General features: G+C 47.0%; 1 protein-coding gene across 1 annotated transcript in view; it reads right to left on the bottom strand.

The window, feature by feature from the left end:
- Nucleotides 1-7,852: 7,852 nt before the first annotated feature.
- FIG4 (FIG4 phosphoinositide 5-phosphatase) overlaps nt 7,853-26,089 on the bottom strand; it is a 132,419-nt gene continuing 114,182 nt past the window's right edge. Inside the window, exon 23 of the mRNA XM_062186599.1 lies at nt 7,853-8,164. Coding sequence (XP_062042583.1) covers nt 7,987-8,164 — 178 coding nt within the window. The 3' untranslated portion in view covers nt 7,853-7,986. The remainder of the gene's footprint in view (nt 8,165-26,089) is intronic.

Below are 26,089 nucleotides of genomic sequence, written 5' to 3'. Positions count from 1 at the left end.
TAGGACCAATGTAAACAAAAGGTCGTTGGACATGTTCAATAATTTGTATGATTGTCGTGGGGTTCTGAGAGCCCTATTTGAGAACCATTGCATTAATGTATCAGGCTCTTCACAATCTCTCCTGATTTGGCTTTCTTTCCAACATTATTTTCTGACATTTGCCTTCCCATCATTTCTTTCTGGAAAGACCCAGTGTAGAAGAACCAGCTACTAAAGGCAGCAGAAGCCAAGAAACCGAAGAAAGAAGCAGACAAATCCAGGACTACAGAGTGGGGTGAATTAGGGACTGATGGACAGAAGCATGTCTTGGGCAGCTGAAAGACAAGGATCCCCATGTCTTGAGTCAGGAGAAAAGGGCTTCATAGACAATGGTGAGCCATGGCCAACCAGAATGTGCCTATGTGGACTTTCTCAAGAAATACTAACATTTGTAAAAGATGTCAGATTAGAGTGGCAGATTGTCTTAATGACTGTTTATCCTCATAGGATTTGGTATGACTGTCAGGGTCATCTAGAGGGCAAGATGGTGGATACCGCAAGATGGTTGCAGTCATGTCAATGTAGATTCCTACAAACTCCCACTCCTTCCACTGCTACCCCCCCGTTCACAATCACCTGATGACTTTCAAGCCTCCAGATGGGCTGCACTCCTTATTTGCATGATTTTTGAAGACCCTCTCTGTTTCAAGTTTCTAATCACGCTCTAAAAACCAAGTTTAGTAAAAATTTCCCTCTTTACCGGAGAAAGCACAGAACTGCTCCTTGGGTCTGAGGGACTTTGTGCAGGTCTGGTGATCTTGAGAGATAGTCTGATGCCAGGTTGTTCCCACTTCTGACTCTCCCTCCACACTGCAGGCTCCTCAGGGTGAGAAAGGGTCTCCCTCACCCTATCTGCAGCCAGCACGGCTCTGTCACATTGCTGATGCTCAACGAGTTAAAAAAACAGAACGGGAAGAGGAAAAGGAATTTCATTCCACTCTCCTGCCCTGAACTCATAGCTCTGGGACAGAGAGGCATCATGGTGGATAGTGTGGAACAGAAGGGGTGCACTAGACAAATCAGCAGGCATAACCTTGAACCCTTAGCTGTGCAGCACACACACCCTCCTTCCTTCCCCCATGCACTTCCAGAAGTGTCTTCGTTGAACACAAGCCAAAGATACCTACAGACAAATTTAATTATGCACCACTCATCCATCCCCTCACCACCTCGAGGAAATCACCCAGAGACCTAGCCAGCTATTGTAATCACAGAGCCACCGTTCCCTGAGCACGGGATCTCAGGGCTGCAACTGTCCTAAGAATCTGCCACCCTAGGAGCCGTGCGGTGAATGTCATCACCAACCCAATCATCTCTAAGGCATAATGACTGGGGCTTGAGGAGCAGGGGACAAGGAAAGAGGAAACAGCTTTGCTTTCAAGTCATCTTTCCTATTTTAAAAGGAAAATTGATGGGGCCGATGCCGTGGCTCACTTGGTTAATCCTCCGCCTTGTGGCGCCAGCATCCCATATGGGTGCCGGGTTCTAGTCCCAGTTGCTCCTCTTCCAGTCCAGCTCTCTGCTGTGGCCAGGGAGGGCAGTGTAGGATGGCCCAGGTGCTTGGGCCCCTGCACTCATGTGGGAGACCAGGAGGAAGCACCTGGCTTCTGGCTTTGGATCAGCGCAGCACTGGCTGTAGTGGCCATTTGGGGAGTGAACCAGCGGAAGGAAGGCCTTTCTGTCTGTCTCTCTCTCTCTGTCTGTAACTCTACCTGTCAAATAAAAAAAAAAAAAAGAAAAGAAAAGAAAAGAAAAAGAAAGGAAAATTGCTGGAGTTAGGGGAGTTCTGGGCTTAGTTGCTGCCTAGAAGTCCAGACCATGCAGTGGAGACATTCTCCTGTGTCTGCTGCTAACCTCGAGACAACAGTCTTTGTGATTCTCTCCTGCATCGTCCACACCATGTTCCTCTTGCTTTTGACCAGCATCTTTGTTGACGCCTTGCTTAGCAAATCCCATTTTCCAGCCCTACTCCTTCCCTATAGACGAATACAAGTGATTTCATGTTGTGATTTTCTTTGTGCAAAAAGTCTCCAATCAGCGAGGCTCAATTCAGATTACAATTTTTATTTACCAGGTGGGTGACAATTGCATTGGAGTCCACTCAAACGAATGCACTGAAGAAATGAACCCACAAACATCCCTCGTGGGTGGGCCTCGAGAGCTAAAGGACAGATTAATGTTCTCTATTGGTAAATGGCCCTCCAGCTTCTGAAATGGAAGAGGAGGCTCAAGAGTCCATTGAAGGAAGCTGCGCACGTGTGGGTGCAGCCACCTGACCTGTGACAGGGGCACAGCAGAACACGTGCAGTTTCCAAAATAACCCATCACCTCTCCCAAGGGGAAGGCAGTAAGTCTCACCAAGCAGGTAGAACAGATCCTGCTTCCTTCAACAAAGGATTCATTTAACCAGAGTTAGTTCTGTTGTTTGCCAGGCCATAGGGATTCTAGGAAGCTGTCTTTACCTCAACAGAACAATGATGGGAGGAAGGCAAACCAGAAACAATGTCTCTTTAAGCAGATGTTGAGAGCAAACTGTGGTGTCAAGGAAGAGAATGCTTGGGACATTAGAACATCTCCACCTCTCTAACCACTCTGAGCCATTGCTCTGGACAGCCAGCCCCAAAGACACACATGAGGACAACTGTGGGGCACGTTAGTTTTCCAGAAAGAAAAAAAAAAAAAACTTCTGACTCATCAGCTGGCAAATTCTAGGAAGGAGAAAGCTCACCAAGTTGGGGAAAAGAAATCTTTACTGTGAAACATATAATAAGATCCAGGATAATTGTTCCACTAAACTAAAGTTGGAATCTCATTTTCAAGTGGCAACTAATTTATTCGAATTCTGAGAGGAGTCATTTTTTCTATGGAGAAATGGACTTCACATAACTTCGGTTTGGATGCACAAAATCAAAGATTAAACTCTTCTGAGGACAGAACATCACCATATGAATTTTCCCTCATAACAAAAAAATAATTTTTTAAAAAGATTTATTTATTTGAAAGTCAAAGTCACATAGAGGGAGAGGCAGAGGTTGTACCGAAACAGGATTATAATTTCACTTGATAAGATTTGATTTTGTTTTGTCTGGTGATATCATCTTTGCCTATAGTTTTCTTCATAGACTTTTTAAAAATAACATTTTAAAATTATTTAATGTAGTTCATTTGTTAGTATTGATTTTTTCAGTGGAGACTATGCAATAATGTTTCCTTTTTAACTTTTGAGATTGATAATTCATGTCATTTATATGTGTTCCATAATTCTTTCCGGGGTTTATGAATTTGCTTTATTTTCATTTATTACAAATTTGTTTTCTATTTCATTAAAGAGAGAGAGAGAGAGAGAGAGAGAGGGAGGGAGGAGGGAGGTTGCCAGAGCGAGTCTCGTGGGTTCTTTTCCACAGGTTAGTATAGAAATAAAAAGCCAGGAAACAATTTGCAAAGAGGCAGAAACTTTTATTAGATAGACAAGAAACTCTGATTTGGTTGGCAAGTGATAGAGAAAGTGTCTGGTCCGAGAGGAGAGCAGGCCAAGTGCCCGAGCGGGACACCGGCTTTGACAAAGTGTCCTGGGTTTTTAAGGCATTACTGATTTTTCCATTGGGTCATTCTGTGGGGGTATCCATTGGATGGGGGTTTCACATACTGTATTTTGATTGGCCCGGGGCTCATGGAAATTGGGGGGTCTCTTGGAGACTGTCTGTCTCCTCAGGAGCTCAGCACTCCCCTCCCCACTCCCGCTCTGTTAGCTCTGGGTCAAATATTGCAGCCGCCCTGGAGGTGTGATTTAAAGCTATAAGGTCACACATGCAGCACAAGAAGCTATTGGTGGGGGAGGTGCCGGCTGGTCTGGAGACAGATTTCCAGCCACAGCTGACAGCTTGCTTGTGAAGGACATTCTACCTCTGTCTGAATGGGCCCACAGACTCCCAGCCCCACCGGGTGGCCTCAAGAGAGGTCTTCCATCCACTGGTTCACTCCCCATTGGCTGCAACAGCCAGGCCTGGGCCAGACCAAAGCCAGGAGCCAAGAGCTTCTTCCGGGTCTCCCACATGGGTGCAGGGGCCCAACACTTGGGCCATCTTCTGTTGCTTTCCCAGGTGCATTAGCAGAGAGCTGGATCAGAAGTGGAGCAGCCAGGACTCGAAATGGAGCTCATATCGAATGCTGGCAGCAGCTTAACTTGCTATGCCACAGTGCCGGCCTCTAAAGAATGATTTTCTCTCTCTCTCTCTCTCTCTCTCTCTCATAAATATATAAATAGATATTTTGAAAAGATGTTTATTTTGGTGCAAAACAACTGAAATCCACACAAAATTTTTTTCATAATATGCCTTTTCCACAAATTTTTAGAAGACTCCTTGTGTGAATCGATTTCAACATTTCTGCACCAAAGTAATGTTTTAGTTCCACTTTTCCATGATCTTTTTGAAATGATCTCATATAATCTACTGTATTTCAGGGGTAGATCATCTGAGTTAAGAATTAAACTCGCTAATGCCAAGATGAACCAGGACGCCTTCCCCTTTTCTAGCGACTGGGGATGGTGAGCATGAATGTACAACCTTGTTCTGGGATGATGCTCAGGGTCAAGTCAAGGGGATTACACGTCATCAATGGCCTTCTGAGCCAACGTGTATGGGCTGTTTACTGGGTGACACACACCATGCCTAGTGCTTACCTTCTTCTTTCTCTCAACAACTCTCTATACTAGATGAGGAAAATGCAGGCTTAGAGAATCTAAGTGATGGCTCTGTGTCACATAGCTGTCAGTGAGTGATGGGGGGGGGGGGCAAAGTTCACCTCTCTTTTAAAAAAACTTTTTATTTATTTATTTTCATCTTAATTAGAGAAGCAGAGAGAGAAAGAGACCTTCCACCTGCTAGCTCACCCCACAAATGCCTGTAACATCCAGGGCTGGGCCAGGTTAAAGCCAGGAGCCTGGGACACCCTCTGGATCTGCCACATGGGTGGTAGGGACCCAGGTACTTGAACCATCTTGGGCTGCCTCCCAGGATGCACATCAGCAGGAAGCTGGACCAAGCAGAGGAGCCTGGACTTGAACTAAGGTCCTCAGATATGAGATGCAGTTGTCCCAAACAGGGACTGGACAAACGCCCATACCCTAAAGCCCAACTCTTAGCCATGACATTTTTCTTCCCCTTTGGGTCTCCAGATGAGAGCATCCTCTGTATTCTTCATGGCATAATCTTTTTTTTTTCCACACACTCACACATTCACTCCATTCACATGCTCCTTGAGGTCTCTAGATGTGAAGTGTTGTGTTAAATGTTGTGTCTGCTTCGCGTCAACTTGAGAGACCTTTCTTGTGCAGCTGAAGTTGAAGTGATCTGAACTAATGACAAAATTAATAGCTCAGATGCCATCTTGTTACATCAAAATCATGTTAAGTCAGAGAAGGACCCACGAAGCTGCCTTAAATCGAGACCATCAGGATGTTAGCAGCGAAAACAGCATCCCTGCCACCATCACTAACCACTGGCAGCAGCTGTTACCACTGACGCAGCAACACTCCTATGCTACGAACCCAGCCTCGTGTATTGCACATATTGTCTTGATACTACATTACCCAACAGAGTACAGATTATTATCCTCATTTTATAGCAACAGATAGCATGGATAAGCATGGATAGGTTATGAGAGAAATCCTGGATTCCATTAGCAGGAGGACTTCCAGAAACCATGCTAAAAACAAATTTAAAAAATGAATATCATTGTCTGATCTATAATTGGTGCCTCTGCAGCAACTCAGGATTATCTTTTGACGTGGGAGGGCTCATGTGAGATCCACATGCGGCAGCAAGCTCTCGAGTTGGAGAGCAGAACTGTGCCAGCTCTCTTATCTATTCTTATTCTCTAATCTTTTTTAAAAAATATTTATTTGTTTGAAAGGCATAGTAGAGAGAGAGAGAGAGAGAGAGAGAGAATCTCCCATTTGCTGGTCCACTCCCCAAATGGCCACAGTGGCTGGAGCTGGGCTGATCCAAAGTCAGGAGCCAGGAGCCAGGAGCGTCTTCCTGGTCTCCCACACAGGTGCAGAGGCTCGGGCCATCTTCCACTACTTTTCCAGGCCATCGCAGGGAGCTGGATCAGAAGAGGTGCAGCTGGGACTCAAACAGATGCCCGTATGGGATGCCAGTGCCGTACACGTCAGCTTAACTCGCTGCGCCACAGCGCCAGTCCCTGTGATTCTCTAATTGTGATTTCATGATGGCATCAGTCAAAACTGTCTGTACAATGGGGACTTCACCTTTACTTGCAGTGTAAAATGTCTCATAGAGTCCTGGTGTGAGAGCTGGCCATACATTGTAGATCATTTTTTTTTTGTCAGTTTTCCCTCTCCCATTAGACAGCTTGATGTCTTTGTTTATATTATTTATAGGGAGAGAGAACTGAGGCAATTAGTAATAAAGGTGTAGACCTAATGAGATCAAGTCATTTGTGTCAAACTTTGGGCAGTGCAGCAAGTTGTCCATGTTGGTGGCTGACTGTGGAGGACAAGCCAGAAGTGCCCGTGAGCAGGCAGCACCTGACTGGACACCAGAAGCCAAAGACCGCAAAGTCTTCTAGACAAGGATTTTTAAAATATTTTGTTTTTATCTAGTTTTACATTTACAGGAAAACCACAAGAATAGTTCAAAGGAGGCCAGTGCTGTGGCACAGTAGGTTAATCCTCTGCCTGTGGCGCCGGCATCCCATATGGGCACCAGTTCTAGTCCTGGCTGCTCCGCTTCCAATCCAGCTCTCTGCTATGGCCTGAGAAAGCAGTGGAAGATGACTCAAGTGCTTGGGCCCCTGCACCCGTGTGGGAGACCAGGAAGAAGCTCCTGGCTCCTGGCTTTGGATTGGCGCAGCTCCAGCCATTGCGGCCATTGGGGAGTGAACCAACAGAGGGAAGACCTTTCTCTCTGTCTCTCCCTCTCACTGTCTGTAACTCTACCTCTCAAATAAATAAATAAAATTTTTATAAGAAAAAAAGAGAATAGTTCAAAGAACTGCTGCTTACCCTTTGCCCGGGTTGACCAAGTACTAATATTTTGCTCCATTTGCTTTTCCATTTCTTCTTTTATCCTGCACCATGGTAGAGCACCTTGGTGACATCTTATCCCTTTATCCCTAAGTATTTCACTGTTTACTTTCTAAGAGCAGACTTTGAGAACAGTGACATTTTTTAAACAAAAGTTAACATAAAAACTATTAATAAGAGAAATTTTTTAAAATGTTAAATATAAAGAAAAAATACTTGGCCTTCATCACTCAAAAGAGAGGACTTTAGGGACCTGGTTTGTTTACTAGAATATTCCAGATCTTTTTTTTTTCTAAAGATTTATTTTATTTGAAAGGTAGAATTACAGAGAGGCAGAGAGGTCTTCCATCCGCTGGTTCACTCCCCAAATGGCCACAATGGCCAGAGCTGCACCAATCTGAAGCCAGGAGCCAGGAGCTTCTTCCAGGTCTCCCATGTGGGTGCAGGGGCCCAAGGACTTGGGCCATCTTCTACTGCTTTCCCAGGCCATAGCAGAGAGCTGGATCGGAAAGTGGAACAGTCGGGTCTCAAAATGGTGCCCATATGACTTGCCAGCACTGTAGGCAGCGGCTTTACCCGCTATGCCACAGTGCTGGCCCCGAATATTCCAGATCTTACCATAATTTCTGGGACCCAGAAGGTGCTCAGTGAACACCTGTTAAATTGATTTCTGAATGTGACGGTGTGACACAGCATGGACTGTACTTTAAGCAAAGCATCCACACTTCTAAACACAGCATTTGTAAAATGAACAACAGTAGCACATCTGATCATGTCTTTATGACCCATATTTTGCAAGGAACATTGAGGAATGACCTTTTTAAGATAAAGCAGATGACAGCCTAAGCAGAGGTGACTTTTGTGGTCCCCTCAGGGCCGCCCTGCGGCCCCAGCCTGCTTCACAAGTAGCGGTTCCTGAGGTACTCCCGGTACATGGCAGTGTCTTCTTTCCCCAGCGGCTGCATGACCCCATGACTGGCCTGGATGTGGGCTTGGAAGATCTCTGTCGATTTTCTGTCCACTCGTGGGGGCTGGACTTCGTAGATGTTGTCTTGTGAGAAAGCCGAGATGGGCGTTCTAGAGAAGACAAAGAGAGAGAACTGCGCTCAGGAAAACGGAGCAGAGGGCAACAGGGAGCCACGGTCTTAAGAGCAGGGCAGAGCTGCTTGGAGAAGAGGGGCTTCCCACTAATGAGCAGCCACCATGAATGTTCCACAGGCCCCTCGTGGCTGGCCCAGCACCTGCCCGGGGAAGCCTGTCCTCCTGTCCTTAGCCCAGTGTGCACCCTTGTCAGCGCACCTGTCCTGCTCCCACACCTGGGAGAAGCTGTAGGCAGGGGCTGCGCAGGCCTTTCGCTCTTCCTCCTTGGCACGTGAGAGGCACGCGATGGTTTCTAATGTTAGCCTGAGCAGGGGGCAGTGAAGTAAGGGGCACTAAGAATTGCTTCCTCCCAGCTGTTGGTGAGCTTCTCCGTGTAAAGTGTCCACGTAGCACAGTGCCTGGCATGCCCGTAGTGCTCAGTATATGTGAATTATTACGAACAATCATAGATACATCATTCCTTATCAGTGATCCTGAAATACGAAAAGCTTTAGCAATCAGAAGTTCTGCCCACGAAGCCTAATCCAGCTGAAACTCATCGGCGGCGCACCTGAAACCCATGCTGACAGTTCTTGTGCTACCTCGCGTGAATACGCCTGTGTTTCCTTCATGGACGCAGCCTCCAGCCACGTGGCCAGAGGTCTTAGGACGAGACGCCTGGGCCCTCTTGGTGGGCTAATGCCCTGTCTGAATTTTGTGACTCGGCTGGTTGCAGGCTTTCGGATGAGCAACCGCGGCTCACTAACAGGCATCTTCCTTTTTTTCCGGGCTGATTTGAAACACACCCAAGAATCTCTCTATTCAAAAATATCCTTCCATTCCCACCCACCCAGTCTGCTAAAGTGCTTAAAATTTCCATCCACCCCTTGTGGAAGGCACTGGCTCTGGAAAGAGGCTGTCACAATGCTGCTCCAATCTGACACAGCGTCAACGCAAGGCAGTCTGGGCACCCAGCGGTCACTGCGTTCTTAGCTGGGGGACCCCTCAGGGAGAAGGCAACCAACAAATCAAGTGTGACCCAGAGCACGCGCTTGTCCTTTCAGAATGTGGACTGTCCTTGTGTGTGTCCCTCCTTTTTCCAGGAAGGAAAAGAAGAGGCCCCTCGGGGAGGATGGATGTTAAAGACATCAGATGGGACTAGGCCTCAGGGACAACACACACACTCCATCAGCCGGCCCAGGGCTGGCCTGAAGGAGCGCATGGCTCTCCATACCAGGGGACCCCAGCCGACAAAGGAGAGAGGAAATCTGAAGAATTCCTTCTGCTGGGCTGGGCCCTCAGCCTTGCTCCTGTGCACCTCAGCAGAGGCATCAGAAGGGCATGCTGGATGCCCGGCTGTTTGCTTAGCTAGGCCAGAGCAGGGCGCCTCAGAGCCAGCTGGGTCCCTGCTTGCAATGTCAACCTTCCGCTGGACACTAGGAGGTGCAATGACACACAAAGGAAGACTGAGTTGGACAGTAAAACTTCACAGGGCTCTCTCATCATAACATGTGCATTGTTCCTCTCCCAGAAAAAAGCCAAGGAAGCTCACTGTATGAGGAGACTTCCAAAAACTCACTGAACATGGAATCAACAGCTCATTTTGGTGCCACAAAAAATTCAAAAATCCATGCACATATATTTCATAACATACATTTTCCATGAACTTTGCCTTTATCTAGAACACTAACACACCCTCAGCTGGCTGGAGACCCTATAGTAAGTTGTATTACAATAACACTGGAGGTGGACTACTCTTTCTGGAAGCCAACCTCAATTGTTTCCACCTCAGGGTAACACATTTCAACTCCAGTTTGGCATATACTTTATGAGGCGCTCCCCTTCCTCTTTTTTTTTTTTTTTTTTAAGCACTCAATTTCACATCCTCTGAGAATGCATCCTTATTTAAGTCAGTGAAAACCAAGAGGTACAGGAGGTTACTTATGGGCTTAAAAAAAGATAGTCAAGGCCGGCGCCGCGACTCACTAGGCTAATCCTCCGCCTTGCGGCACCGGCACACCGGGTTCTAGTCCCGGTCGGGGCACCGATCCTGTCCCAGTTGCCCCTCTTCCAGGCCAGCTCTCTGCTGTGGCCAGGGAGTGCAGTGGAGGATGGCCCAAGTCCTTGGGTCCTGCACCCCATGGGAGACCAGGAGAAGCACCTGGCTCCTGCCATCGGAACAGCGCGGTGCACTGGCTGCAGCGCGCCTACCGCAGCGGCCATTGGAGGGTGAACCAACAGCAAAGGAAGACCTTTCTCTCTGTCTCTCTCTCTCTCACTGTCCACTCTGCCTGTCAAAAAAAAAAAAAAAGATAGTCAAGCAAAAGACTCCTGAGATGTCTCAACCACAATGGATGCCAGCCTGTGGTGGAGGGCTGCTGTTCAAAGCCCAGAAGTTATCATAATTCAAGCATCTGTGGCTAACATTATGATGGTGAGTGGCTGGGGTAATTAACATGTGACCTCTTCTCATTTCTCCTTCAGACACACAGAGCAACTCTGTAGGCGGTTACAGAATGCAAAATGAGATGCTGGAGTCCTTGGACGCTCGGAAACACTCAGGGCCAGCGCAATTCATGGGAAACCTTTATAAAGGTGACTCCATTTGCATTCCTAGAGATGGTCATTGGAGCGGCAACCACTCGGCTGAAGCGTGTCGTCCACACCTGTCTGCTGCTACCTTGCCCTTCTCCGTGCTTTTTTTTTTTTTTTTTTTTTGACAGGCAGAGTGGACAGAGAGAGAGACAGAGAGAAAGGTCTTCCTTTGCTGTTGGTTCACCCTCCAATGGCCGCCGCGGCCAGCGTGCTGCAGCCAGAGCACCGTACTGATCCGAAGCCAGGAGCCAGGTGCTTCTCCTGGTCTCCCATGCAGGTGCAGGGCCCAAGGACTTGGGCCATCCTCCACTGCCTTCCCGGGCCACAGCAGAGAGCTGACCTGGAAGAGGGGCAACCAGGACAGAATCTGGCGCCCTGACCGGGACTAGAACCTGGTGTACCAGCGCCGCAAGGCGGAGGATTAGCCTATTGAGCCGCGCGCCGGTCTCTCCGTGCTCTTTTACATACATTATTGGGCTGACTTTGCACATCTGCCTTGGGAGCAGGAAGCGCAGCGATTAAACCCTCCAGATTTTACAGATGAGAGGTTTAACGTCTATTTGTAAAACAGGACTGATGGTCTCTGTTCTGTCTCCAAAGCCAGACCTTTGCCCTGAACTCCGTGCGCGTTCACACAGAGGTTTCTGGCAGCAATCTTCCCAGACACGCACTGGATGGAGAAAAGACAGCCTCTGCAAAAAACCCGTGAGGTTCAGCTGGGAAAGGGAAAGCGCTAGGTCCCCAGGTCGTCGCCGTGCAGCAGCCTAGGTGAATACACAGCTGTCCGGGCAGGCAGAGGGAGGCAGCAGACCCGGCTCAGCAAGCGCACAGTGACCCAGGGTCAGGACAACCACGAACCGGCTCACACCCCAGCTGCTTCTACCTTGGTTTCTGATCCACACAGCAGTCAGGAGCCCTCATCTTACTTCTCAGCAAACTGCTTCAGTGCCACATGGAGCAATGGAGAGTGAGGATTGCAAACACCATAAATATGAGGTACCCATTACCGGCCTCAAGCAGCAGGTGGGTTTAGGGTTCCAATACCGCCTTACACTGGTTTCAGAATAATCTAACAAGTAGGGAGTCGGAAGAGTCCTCAACTGTTCCCTTTGTCCTTTTTATTCTTCTGGATACGAAGTCTGCATTAAACAACAAAATTGTGATGTTAAAATGTCCGTTCCCTGATGTCGGCCAGAAGGAAGTCGGACATTCCCGACATTGCTGGTGTGATCAGAAGGAGCAGGAAGAAATGGATTCAGAAGGAAAAGTGTGTGTCATTTCTCTTGGGTGTCATGGGGCCTGTCGCGCCGAGCTCCTGGGGGTCCAGGCAGTGGTTCTGGAAGTGTGGTTTCTGCCTACCAGCAGCATCCAGGCACTTGCTAGAAATGCACATTGCCAGCTCGCACTCTGCACTTGCTAAATCAGAAACTCTGGGGAAAAGCCCGGCCAAGGCGTTTTAGCAAATATTCTAGATGATTCTAACACTTGCCAAAGTTTGAGAACTTCCTGTGGCCAGAGAACACTGCCAGTTGTGTGGGTGAGGTATGGAAAATGCTGGATAAGAGCTTATTTGTGGTCACTGCAGCAGCATTGAGCATTTTTAAGCATAAATTTTTTTTAAAAAAGTGTTATTTATTTGAAAGGCACAGTTACAGAGAGAGAGAGGGAGGAAAAGAGAGAGAGGGAGAAGGAGAGTGAAAAGGGGGGGGGAGAGGGGAAAAGAGAGAGAGAGAGAGAGACTCTTCCATATGCTGGTTTATTCCCCAAATGGCCACAATGGCTGCGTCTGGGCCACGCCAAAGCCAGGAATCAGGAGCTTCATCTGTGTCTCCCATGTGAGTCCAGGGGTCCAAGCACTCTGGCCAATTTCCACTGCTTTCCCAGGTATATTGGAAGGGAGCTGGATCAGAAGTGGGGCAGCCAGGACATGAACCGGTGCCCACATAGGATGCCGGCATTGCAGGTGGTGGCTTTACCCACTACTTCACGACATCAACCAGCATGAACTTTCTTTTTTAAATAATATACCACTCATCCTACATGTGGAAGGGATAACTTAATATTTATTTTTAAAAATATGAGCAACAGGGACTGGCCACTATAACACAAGAGGATCAAACCACCACACGTGGATGCCAACATCCATATTAGAGTGCTGGTTCCAGAACCAGATGCTCTGCTTCCTCTCCAGGTCCCTGCTAATGAGCCTTGAAAGCAGCTGAAGATGGCCCCTGCCACCCACACTGGAGATCAGGATGGAGTTCCTGGCTCCTGGCTTCAGCTTAGTCCAGCCCATTTCCACTTGGGGAATGAACCAGTGGATAGAAAATGTCTGTCTGTCTCTGTCTCTCCCTGTAGCTCTGCCTTTCTCATAAAATTTTTTAAATAAAACACAGGAGCAATATTAGATTCACCACCCATTCCTAACGAAGAGACAGTTTAGATTTCCCTGTTGACACAGACATTTCCAAACTGGGAAAGACAAAAACATCCAAGACCTCACCAGCAGCTGCCAGTCTCTCCCTTGTAACATAGGCACTGGAAAAGATGGAGGGAAACCCAAGGATGTTCCCAACGCCAACAGGAAGTCTGCACTCGCTTAGCTGGCCTCTGCTTCTGCATGAAAAGGCCAGGATTTAAACATCAAACAAAGTGGACGCTGTGAGACTACTTTCTCTTAGTCATTCTAGCAGAGAGCTTGTCACTGCACTTTCATGGTCCAAAAATGCCTCATTTCTCTCCTGGCCATCAACAGAGGGAATGTTTGTTTCAGCATTTCGTCACAGCCCCTAAACGCCTAAGCCCCACTGCCCTTCATTCAACTGTTAGTAGCACGCCTGCAGATAAAACATCCTAATTACAGCTTTGCAGGCTCACTTCCTTTTATCTACAAAACCTAGCTCCATCTTCAAGGAGAGCTCAGTGTTTCCCCTGGAGGAACACTGCAGTCTTATTTAGGATGATGCATTTGCCAGTTCACTTATTGGGTGCTTAACCCGTACTGCTTGGTGCGCTCAAACATACGGACGGAGAACACTCAGTCGTAACTGCAGTTCCCATTCATGGAGGAGGAGTCTTCAGGCAGAAATTCATTAGACACACCTGATGCTCTGAAAAGAAAGCCCTTATTGGTGGCCTTTTATGCTCTCTCTTCAATGTGGCATTACTCACTTGGTTGGTTGTACTATGACCATGTCTGGTAATAACCATACCTTACACTTGGATGCAGAAGTAATGGTTCAGTCCCTTTTATAAAAGTTCAATTCCTGTTGAGATTTTTTTTTTTCTGACTTGCACATTTTGGCTACCCAATAAACAAATACTTGTTTGCCAAGAAACTATTTTATTGGGCAGGGTGAAATGTTTTCTGAATGTAACAGTGTCATGATGATTCATGGCTGGCCAATGGAAACCCAGACAATATCTGCATGTCTAATTTCAATAATGTTATATATAGGTGACACTTCTCCACCTGTTAACACCTTCTGCTTTTTTCATGACGGGCAGTTTGGCAGACTTGAAACCTCACTTGGGATTTCCAGAAAATTGAGCAGCGTTCTAGTTATAGGATATATGTCTCTTCCCAGCGATCCTCTCTGCTGCTGCCACCACCTCCAGATCCCCCCCCCCCCCCCTCCCCAGCCAGGTGGTTCCCTTCATAGCCCTGGACTGTTCTTTGTTGGCCGTTACAGAGTCACGGAACAAAGGGGATTTCTTTGCTGAAGAGAACCTCAGAGAGGATCTGGGCCTTGTCCAACCCTCTCATTTGCAGAAGATACCGCTGTTAGCTCACGTCCCTCACCGTTACCCCTACTTCCTGGGGAATGCTATAATTAACATAGGTTCAGAATCTACCAGGCCGGGTGACCTCGGGGAAGCAGCACCTCGGCACATGTCTGCGTTGTATTACGCTACTTGTCTTTCTGCTGGGTTTTGTGATTTCTTTTAGGAAATAACAGCGGGAGAGGCGGCTGAGACCTACTTCACCATGGAATGACGTCCCGGCTTCTGATGCTACTTTACTGGCCTTAGCCCGCAGTTTGTGGGTGACATTCTAACATTTTCTTGTTAACGTCTATGTCTTGTCTTCAGTTCCTTATTAGATTGCTTGTAACTATCCCACAAGGCACTCACACATTGAAGTCTATTCCTGTAATGTATTTACTTGAGTCCTGGAAGAAAACACATATTCACTCTTCTCAAGCTCATTCTCCACCAGATTCTCCAAGGAGGGCTCCTGGGAACAACATTCCATGAGTTCCTCCTCATTAACAGCAAAACTGTCTCTCCTTTAATACTGAAAAGGTTTAGAAATTATATTTCAATTTTTACATGTGCATTCTTTTCCCAAAAATATTTTATTATTCCACTTATTTTCTGATCTAAAGAGTGCCATATTCAAAGCATCTCAAACTATTTTTTATTTTCTTGCTCTTAAAAGTCACTTGCTGGCCGGCGCCGTGGCTCAATAGGCTAATCCTCCACCTGTGGCACCGGCACACCGGGTTCTAGTCCTGATCGGGGCGCTGGATTCTGTCCTGGTTGCCCCTCTTCTAGGCCAGCTCTCTGCTATGGCCCGGGAGTGCAGTGGAGGATGGCCCAAGTCCTTGGGCCCTGCACCCCATGGGAGACCAGGAGAAGCACCTGGCTCCTGCCTTCGGATCAGCGCGATGCGCCGGCCACAGCGCACCGGCCGCGGCAGCCATTGGAGGGTGAACCAATGGCAAAGGAAGACCTTTCTCTCTGTCTCTCTCTCACTATCCACTCTGTCAAAAAATAAAAAAAAAATAAAAAAATAAAAAAAAAGTCACTTGCTTTTCATGTCTACACGTCTATGGATTTTTCCCCCTTAAAAGTTCAGTTAACTTAGTACACTGTATCTTGGCATTGGTGATTCTGGATCAGTATTCTCAGGTATGTGATGCACTCTTTCAGTATTAGTTTTAAGTAGTTCTTTCAGGAAATTTTTTTGCATTATTATCTTTGTTGTTTTTTTTTTTTTTCCTGTTCCCTTGCTTTAGTTTTCTTTTTCAAGACTCTCGTCACCCAGGTTAAATCTTAGTTGCCTCTTGGCAATATGTGACACTTCCTCTGGATTCTCTTTGCTTTGCTTCATTCCTCTCTGGATTTTAAAGCTTTGTGTTCTAGCTCTTTTTGAAACAGTGTGCTGCAGTCTTGTCTTCTTTCCTTGCCTCTTCTTTCTGGTGTGCTCTGTCAGTAGGGATGCTTTTCTGCTTTGTGTTCTTCTGTTCTCCTGATAACATGGTATTGGCCCCATTATGCTCTTGTGTTGCTCATTTTGCGAAATTAGTTCTCCAGAACCTGTAGAAGGAGGTGTCACCCGGGAAAGCCTTACTAACTTCCCAGAAGTCCCTCTTTTGCCGTTTTACTGAAGTGATCAAAGCCACGGCAGCTTGCTCCCCGAGACTTCCTCCTGTTCTCTTCCTAGTTTTATCTGGGTTTTTCTTCCCTTCGTCTCTTGTCATTGTCCTGCTCACTTTTGACCCCACTGTCAGCCTTTTCTCCCCAGCTGTATCCCTTGTGGATGAAGGCGGTTCTGCCTGCCTGCTTGGGTGCAAGAGTTTCCAGGGCCCGGTCTTGCCCCTTTGAGAATTCACCCAGAAGTCCTTGCACTAACCTGGTGCCGAATCTGGGGCTACCCATCAGATGAGTCCCCTGCAGCTTCTTGTGGGTGCTCCTTGGCTCTCCTGGGGCCCCCCTATTGGCAGGCCTGTCGGGTGCCTCGTGGCTCCTGCACACTTCTTCCCCTTGCACAAACACTGAAATCATGCAGGTCCCAGGGCTGCTGGTGGTTCCTCTGCACCACTTGCCCATAGTGAGGGGATTGTGGGAAAACTTCATTCTGTAGTTTTGAGGTAAATGTTGTCTATGGCATTTGGTTTTGCTACTTGGTTATTCTGTTTTTGTGTGACGATTCAGAGAGATTTTCTAAAATATGGTACAGTGGTGTTCTTCCCAGGCAAATGTATTCCGGACTCTCAGCCTGCCCCCTAAATTTGATGTACCACTGCATGCGTGGTTCCACTGCCTCTCCTTGTCCCAGGGCCGCTGGAAGAGCAGTTCTTTCCCGCTTGATTCCCAGGTCTACTATACACTGTCCTCAGAGACAGCTGTACACAAGTGTTCTTCAGAAGTTCAAGAAAATGTGCATTATAAAAAAAGACATGTGGCTTCTATTAGATTTTTGCACCGAAATAAACTTTTTTAAAAGATTCATTTATTTATTTGAAAGTCAGAGTTACAGAGAGGCAGAGGCAAAGACAGAGAGGGATCTTCCATCTGCAGGTTCACTTCCCAAATGGCTGCAATGGCCAGAGCTGAGCCAGTCCTAAGCCAGGAATCAGGAGCTTCCTCCGGGTCTCCCACACAGGTGTGGGGGCCCAAGAACTTAGGCCATCTTCTACTGCTTTCCCAGACACATTAGCAGAGAGCTGGATCAGAAGTGGAGCAGCCGGGACTCGAACAGGCGCCCATATGGGATGCCAATAATGCAGGCAGCTGTTTTACCCACTACGCCACAGTGCTGGCCCCCAAAATAAACGTTTATCTGAATTCCGTTTTCCATGAACTCCTTGGGGTACTGTTGTGTTGCAGATGTCCAGATGTAGCCCCTTATCTTTTTTTTTTTTTTTTTGACAGGCAGAGTTGGACAGTGAGAGAGAGAGACAGAGAGAAAGGTCTTCCTTCCATTGGTTCACTCCCCTAATGATAGCCCTTATCTTTTTTTGTTTGTTTTTGTTTTTTTAACTTTTATTTAATGAATATAAATTTCCAATGTACAGCTTATGGATTACAATGGCTTCCCCCTCCCATAACTTCCCTCCCACCCGCAACCCTCCCCTCTCCCGCTCCCTCTCCCCTTCCATTCACATCAAGATTCATTTTCAATTCTCTTTATATACAGAAGATCAATTTAGTATATATTAAGTAAAGATTTCAACAGTTTGCACCCACATAGAAACACAAAGTGAAACATACTGTTTGAGTACTAGTTATAGCATTAAGTCACAATGAACAGCACATTAAGGACAGAGATCCCACATGAGGAGCAAGTGCACAGTTGACCCAACAAATTGACACTCTAGTTTATGGCGCCAGTAACCACCCTAGGCTCTTGTCATGAGTTACCAAGGCTATGGAAGCCTTCCAAGTTCGCCAACTCTGATCATATTTAGACAAGGTCATAAAAGACAGAGTGAGGATAGTAACCAATGATCCTAAGAGTGGCATTAACCAGGTTTGAACAATTATACAGCATTAAGTGGGCAAGAGGACCATCAGTACACACAGATTGGAAGTAGAGCCATTGGTGGTAGAGTAGAGGTTATGATTACAAAGGAATGAGGCCCAAGTGCGCTAGACAGGGTCTAGAACAAAGGACAGAGTCATTATTAGAGGAGCTAAGAAAGGTGCTGTCTAAGCTACAATTAAGTTTTCTGATTGAGAGGCAAATATAACCTGACAGATGGGGCTTGATAATAATCTGTTGGGCTTTAGACCTTGTAAGTTAAGAGGCCCAGACCTATCTATCTCTTCACATGGGGTACATCCTAAGGGAGGTGTGAACCTCCTATGGGAAGGCAATCTGTTGACTTCAATTACTTAGCTGGCCTGGGAGGAGAGCTGGCCAGGTAAAGGCAGGTGTCATCTCTAACAAGAAATTTACAGTTCTGCCTGCAATGTTGCTGACCCTACTTGGCCGTCCCCTCAGCTGCAGTGGTCACTTTGGAAGTTAGGCTGAGTGAAGGGCTTTTCAGCTTAGAGCAAATAATATCTGTTATAGCCCCTTATCTTATCTCCTTTGTCCAACAAGGGCTTTCGTTTCCCTCTGCCACCACTACATCTGGGGGCAAACAGGTGTCTTTCTGTTTGAAGGTCACCAGAGCACAAGGAGTCTTGTGTGGACCCAAGGACGACAGCTGCATGTCCTCAGAGATCCTGAACATTTAAGGTCTTCCCTAGCGAGAAGAGCATGCATGGTAACTGGGTAGCTACCAGGACACACCGCGACAGCCAACATAGATTAGATTCCTCAGCATCGCTGTGAACGTGCAGAACAGAAAAAAAGCAAAAGAGAAAACCACAGTATCCCAGATTCCCATGCAGTTCAGGTTCAAAATGAGCTTTAGGTTCCATGTTCCACTCGTTCTCTGATTTGGAACAGAGTCCCGTAGAAAGAAGCCATTTTGCAGACTGTGGCAAAGGTGATGTGTTCTTGATGAGCCACTGCCGAGGGGGCTTTTTGAATACAGTTGAGGTGGCTGGATTTGGAGCCAGCAGCTGCTGTGATGGGTTCCTGATTCAGGCTGACTCAGCAGATGCTCTGAGAGCTGGCCCTGTGGTTTGGGGAGCTGTTGGCTGACTGCCTCGCTTCAGCTTCCCAATTCTGAATGCCACCCAAACCCCGTAACACATCACTTGCTGTTTGCTTTCTACAGCCACTCCCGACCAACACAGGCAGGCCATGGCTGCAGCACATCTGGCTCTACTTTCACCAGGAGCAGGGGCCTTGTTTTAGATGATTCTGGCAGGAAGGGGATGCTTCTAGCAGGTGAGGCACACACATTTGCTCCCCAAGAAGACAGAAGGAACGGTCTCCACAGGCACCTATGTGAGGCCACGCTGGTACCTTTCATGCTGCAGACATAGACATTAATAATGTTTACTGGTCTACGTATGGCAATGAATGGCACCCTTTTTACATTCTCTCAGCTCCAAAATAAAAACGTCATTGATGTGTTTTTAAAAGAAGTATTGCTTTTGAAGAAATGAAACAGCATGATTTTCTGATCTGAAGCAGGTAAAATGCCTCCATATTGGAATTCAATTGACCAACTGCATGGTTCCCCTCCCACTTGAAGGATGTGTTATCTACCTTGGTAGAAGGAGACAGCTGTCCTCTGTTTCAGCTGTGCTTAATACAGACACCAGGGAAGTAGCCAACCGTGGTCAGCGGCGTTGCTCTGTGGGCTATAACTCAGACAATTCAACTGATGCTTAATGAGAGCACTTGGCTTGGAGCTACAGGCAGAGGGACTGGTTAGGCTGCACGGCATGCACTGAGAGGGCATTTCTGCCCTTAGAAGACAGGGGACGCATCAGCACACAGCAGCTGTCTTCAAAGGGCAAAGAATGTCACTGCTCTTCCCACCGTCTGCCCTTTCCCCTGTCTCTATGCAGGGCCACCTTGTCCTTGGGCCTACTGGTCACCCACCAGACATGCTGCTGCTGGATTTGCAGGTGTGCAGAGTGCCAGAGTGATGGAGTCATGGTGGCTTCCATTGAGATTTCAAAGGAGAGCCTGATAGGACAGAGTTGTAGGTTCGGAGGCCCTGCATGGAGCCCCATTAGAGGCAACACTTTGTGGAGCTGTGGGAGTGAAGCCCACAAATGCAGAGGTACCAGCAACAGGAGACATCCACTAAGGAAACCTGCAAGCAGCATGCCAGGCCAGCCTGGGAAAGCTGCAGACATCAGCATGCATCCTCAGAGAGGCGCTGTGTGAGTAGAGACCAACAGAGCCACAGAGGCCTCCACCCATTTATTTCAAAGGATGATTTGGACAATCTGCGGGCCTATGCATGGAACACCCGTCATGGAACGGAGCCACAACAGCCAGCCTCCCCCAGGCAATGCCCCGCAGAAGCATGGGGCTGGAGATGCTGCAGAGTTCCCACCAGAGCAATGTCCAATGGAGCTACTCAGAACAAGACTCCGACATGCGAGTACTGAAGCATGGGCTGTGATCAGCAAAGCCATAGCAGGGGGACTTCCCCGCTAAATGTGCCAGGATGCCAGATGTGGAGCTTCAAGACTGGGTGTTTGCCCAGTCCTACATTGGTCCACTTGATCCTTTCTACTTCCCCATGTGCCCCTTCTGGAACAGAAATGTAGATACTGTCTCAACATGACACTGTAGTCAGTGTATAATTTGCATTTAAAAAAAAATATATTATTTATTTCAAAGTGGAGTTACAGAGAGAGAGAGGAGATGCAGAGAGAGAACATCCACACACTGGTTTAATCCCCAAATATACACAATGACTGGGGCTGAGCCATGCTGAAGCCAGGAGCTTCCTCCGGGTCTCCCATGTGGGTGCAGGGGCCCAGGACTCAGGCGCATTAGCAGGAGCTGGATTAGAAGTGAAGCAGCTGGGGCCAGAACCGGAACCAGAACTGGAACCGGTGCCCATATGGGATGCTGGCCCCGCAGGTAGCACCAGCCCCATAACTTGGATTTTTACAAGTTCATAGTTGGAAGTGCTGCTTTGGGTCTCAGATTTAGCTTTAGACATTTGAATTAATATTGACTAAATTAAGATTTTGGAGCTATTGGAGATGGAACGATTATAGGCTGTACGTGAGAAAGACATGAGTTTCAAGGAGTCAGGGGTAGGAAGCCATAGTTTGAGCATGATTTGGCTTCCTAACTCAGGTAGATGACTGTCCCAAAGTCATGGATTGATGGTATTAGCAGGATGGAGGCTTGATCCAATTATGGTGTCTGGGAAGTAGGCCTGGTGGGAGGTCCTTGGGTCACTGGTGGTGTGCCATTGGCGGGCTGGCCATGTAGGCGTGGGTTGGGCCCAGTCCTTCTCTGCTTCCTGGACTGTCCTTTCTCTGCCCATGCTCCACGATTCCCATTCACCATCCTCACCAGAGATCCAGCCAGTGGAACCTGATCTTGGACTGTGAACTGCCAAAGCCATAAGCCGAAATAAACCTCCTTCCTTCATAAGTTGCTTCTCTCAGGTATTTCTTACAGATGAAAAGCTGACCAACACACAGTTCTTAGCCCAGATGTACTGTGTAGAATCTGTAGCAAGAGCCTAAACTCTTGTATTTTGTATCCCCTTTAAAAATGACAAAGCTAATTACATTTTTAATATAGAAACTTATAAAAACATAGCCCTGGCCCGGTGCTATGGCGCTGTGGGTTAAAGACCCCCGTCTGCAGCACTGCCATCCCATATGGGCACCGGTTAGAGTCCCAGCTGCTCCACTTCTGATCCAGCTCCCTGCTATGACCTGGGAAAGCAGTGGAAGATGGCCCAAGTGCTTGGGCCACTGTACCCATGTGGGAGACCAGGAGGAGGCTCCTAGCTTCTGATAGGCACAGTTTCAGCCGTTGCAGCCATCTGGGGAGTGAACCAGCGATGGAAGACCTTTGTTTCTCTCTCTCTCTCTGCCTCTCTGTAACTCTGACTTTCAAATAAATAAATAAATCTTTATATAAAAAACATAGCCCATATTCTATTAGTATCATTAATATAAATAAAAGTATAGATGTGCAAAATTTTAAAGAGTAAGCAAAAGTCAAAAATGCTTTCATAACCTATTTAACCATTTTCTAGGGAAAATGTAGTTGTTCCTGTTTTCATTGTTGCTTGTTTGCTTTGGGATTTGTATTTCAACAAGTTTCAAATATATTTCAGTATAATCGCAAATTAGAAACCTACTATTATAAAAGAAATAAAAAATTCAGCTGAGGGGAATAGAATGCCCCTTTTAATGCTAACATCCATTATAAAAATTGTAAAGCCCTGTTTCTCCCCTTCTCTTCCCAAAGAAGCCAGCCCTGCATCTATTAGATACATAGACATCTGCACAGGTAGGCAGCCTGTGCCAGCCTAGGGGGTGTTGGAGCTCGAGCAACATGAGGTGGGGTGGGGAATCAAAGATATAGGAGGGTGAAGCTGGCACCCTGGGTACATGCAGGATGGGCAGTTACAACTGGAATAGGGTACAGAGGGTGTCTATATGTAGGGGCATCCAGAGTTATGTCATATCCTGAGCAGGGAGAGTCACGCATGGGATTCCACATGGAAGAGTGGCCCTCCATGTGGAGGGCGGACCTGGGGCTGGGGTATCTCCACAGTAGGAATCAGGGTATAGGTGTCCACGTGGGAGAAGGAGTAGATGCAACAGATGCGGAGTGATGGAGAACTGGTTTAATATGTGGGGGTTAATCAAGAAAATATATGTACTGGGAGCTCATTTCTCACTGTTAGAGTGGCACTGGTTAACATGGAAAGGGAGGACAGAATATCACTTGGACTCCCTACAGTTAGAGCAATCAGTATGAGGTTGTTTATTTAAATATATACATTACTAGGGGCCAACACCATGGCACAGTAGGTTAATCCTCTGCCTGCAGTGCTGGAATCCCATATGGGTGCCAGTTCTAGTCCCGCTGCTCCTCTTCCAATCCAGCTCTCTGCTGTGGCCTGGGAAAGCAGTAGAGGATGGTCCAAGTGCTTGGGCCCCTGCACCCACAGGGGGAGACCTGGAAGAAGTGCCTGGCTCCTGGCTTCGGATCAGCTCAGCTCCAGCCGTTGCAGCCAACTGGGGAGTGAACCAACGGAAGAAAGACCTCTCTCTGTCTCTCCCTCTCACTGTCTGTAACTCTACTTCTCAAATAAATAAATAAAATCTTTAAAAAATATATACATTACTGGTGTTTGTAAAAATAGATTAAATGCACACTCATATAAATTAGATACATATGCATATACTTACACATTTACACTTATAAGGGCATGTAAATGGGTGAGTGTGCTTTGGGTGGGCCTGGGAGAAGTGACCCTCCAATGGGAATGAGTACACCTGGTGACCATATCTTGGCTATAATATCATTTTCCATTATAAAGGAATCAGAGTTTCTTAGAGAAATGTCTGATTTCAGACCGGGACAGGCACAGAACATGATGGGCCCAGAACATCTTGAGCCAGAAATCAGGGGAGTGCTCACAGAATGGTGAGGACACATCCAAAGCTTGAAGGGACTCTGGCGAAATCTGGAACAACCTGAACATTGAAATGAACAATGACAGTACCAGGTTATATCCCACCGGGTAAACAGGAAATCAAGGCCTCATGCCAAGAAAAATGAACGAAAGGTTCAATGTTTGATGAAGAAAGGATATCTGCACAGTTTCAAAGTACCCTCCGTGAGCTATTCATTTACTAAAACGGAAGTGTGGAGCCTGCAACTCTCCAGTAGCAAAGCTCAACAGACAGCACTTTAATGAAGGGAGCAGAATAAAGTCTGTGCCCCCAGCTAGGGTGCAGTGAAAAGAACTCCCCATCACTTCTGTGATATTCCTGCCTGCATGTGTTATGGACCCAAACCTACAAATGTTTGTTCTAGAGGTCAGAAATCTGGGCGTGGCTCATTTTGGTGGTTCTGGTTCAGGGTTCCTCACAAGGTTGCAGTCGATCTGTCACCTGCTGCTACTGCCAAGTGCAGGTTTAACTGGGGCTGAAGACTCCACTTGCAAGCTCACTCCCTCGGTTGACGGGCATCCAGCTCTTGCTTGCTGTTGGTGAGATGCATCTTTTCTTGTGGGTCTATCCACAGGACTGCTTGGCCCATGGCAAGCCATCCAAGAGATCACTTTCACAACTTAATCACAATGATCAACCCTGGTTTAATGAGGAGATTACATAAGGGTATGAGTAAGGGGATACGGGGAGGTTGGAATTGGAAGGTTCGTTCTTCCTCTGCCATAACCTATCTCCTAATCTGAAAACAGGCATGACAAACCCAAACCAATAGCCAATCTACAAAAAGAATGAGTCAGCATTCTTCAAAGTGCCACAAAAAACAAGGAAGAGTGGGGAACAGTTCTGGAAGGAAGCAGACTAAAGATTTACCAAGTACATGGAATGTGGGATGTGGGACTGGATCCTACTGCAGTCAAGGACGTTACTGGGACAACCAGCAAAAATGTGAATGGGTTTTGAGGATTAGATGGGTGTGATGTATTGATGTTAGTTTCTGAGTTTACTCACTGGATTGTGATTTTTGTAGGAGGGTATTCTTATTTACATGACAGACTCACTAAAGTGTGTGTGTGTTTGGCCCAGTAGTGAAGATACTGCTTGAGGCCGGCGCCACGGCTCAATCGGCTAATCCTCCGCCTGCAGCACTGGCACACCAGGTTCTAGTCCCGGTCAGGGCGCCGGATTCTGTCCCGGTTGCCCCCCTTCCAGGCCAGCTCTCTGCTATGGCCTGGGAGTGCAGTGGATGGCCCAAATCCCTGGGCCCTGCACCCATATGGGAGACCAGCAGAAGCACCTGGCTCCTGGCTTCGGATCAGCACAGTGTGCCGGCCGCAGCGGCCATTGGAGGGTGGACTAATGGTAAAAGAAAGACTTTCCTCTCTGTCTCTCTCTCTCACTGTCCACTCTGCCTGTCAAAAAAAAAAAAAAAAAAAAAAAAGATACTGCTTGGGACACCCACATCCCATAACAGAGTGCCTGAGTTCCAGTCTGGGCTCCAGTTTCCGACTCCAGCTTCTTGCTAATGTGGTGGTAGTGATGGCTCAAGTGATTGGGTTCTGGCCACACGTGGGGGAGACCTGGACTGTGTTCTTCTCTTTAGCCCTTGTGATATAGACAGGCAGATAGAACAACACCTATTAGGTCTGTAAGCTGGAGACCACACCCTTCACCACACCCCCTGTGTGATCTCACGTCCCGACCTGACCACACCTGGGTGACCTCCTGCCCACCAGGCCATGTAACCACTCCCTTTTGAAAAACATATAAAAGGCAAGGAGCACCCCAAAATCGCTCTCTGCCTCTGCTTAATTGCCAGTGATAAGCTGTTGATAGCTGCTCAAAACACTTGCTGCACATGGCTTTTGGCCTGCTTTCTGCTTGTTATGGACTCCAACCTAATTTCCATACTTTCCCTTCTCCTTAGATTAGACTAACGCCCTCACTCTCCTATGCATTTCTCTCACTAAATAAAAAGCTTAAAGACTTGTCATGCTGCCTCGTTCATTGATGCCGGTATTCAGAATTCTTCTCTGAATATTGGGCAAGAACCCACGCAGGCTTATTAATACTGGGAATTTATTAATAAGCACACGGTGATATCATAATTGGCACCGCATATTCTGATATCACTTGCAGTTACACACATTCAGGGAATGAACCACTGGGTGAGAATGCTCTCTCGTTCTCTCTCCCTCTGTCGGTCTCCATGTCTCTCTGCCTCTCAAAAAACTTCAATACATACAAATATTTAAAAAGTGTTAGGCCATCAGTCCTATAACTTACTTTCACACAATTTGGAAAGTGAGGAATGTGCTCTGTTCTGTAACTGCAACTCTCAGATAAGTTTGAGATTATTTCCAAATGAAAAATGTACATAATGATAAAGATCTATGAAAGAAATTTAAAATTCTGCAAGTTAAACTATGAGGTAGAATTCTGAGACTGCTGTTATTGTAGGTCAGAAATGGGTGAATATTGGTAATTTCACATGGTTCAGCTGAATAGAAGGAAACCTCAGCA

This window comes from Lepus europaeus, chromosome 3 (assembly GCF_033115175.1).
Source record: "Lepus europaeus isolate LE1 chromosome 3, mLepTim1.pri, whole genome shotgun sequence".
NCBI classification, from domain to species: domain Eukaryota; kingdom Metazoa; phylum Chordata; class Mammalia; order Lagomorpha; family Leporidae; genus Lepus; species Lepus europaeus.
Note: the sequence above shows the minus strand (reverse complement) of the source record. Positions and strands in the feature narration are given on the sequence as shown.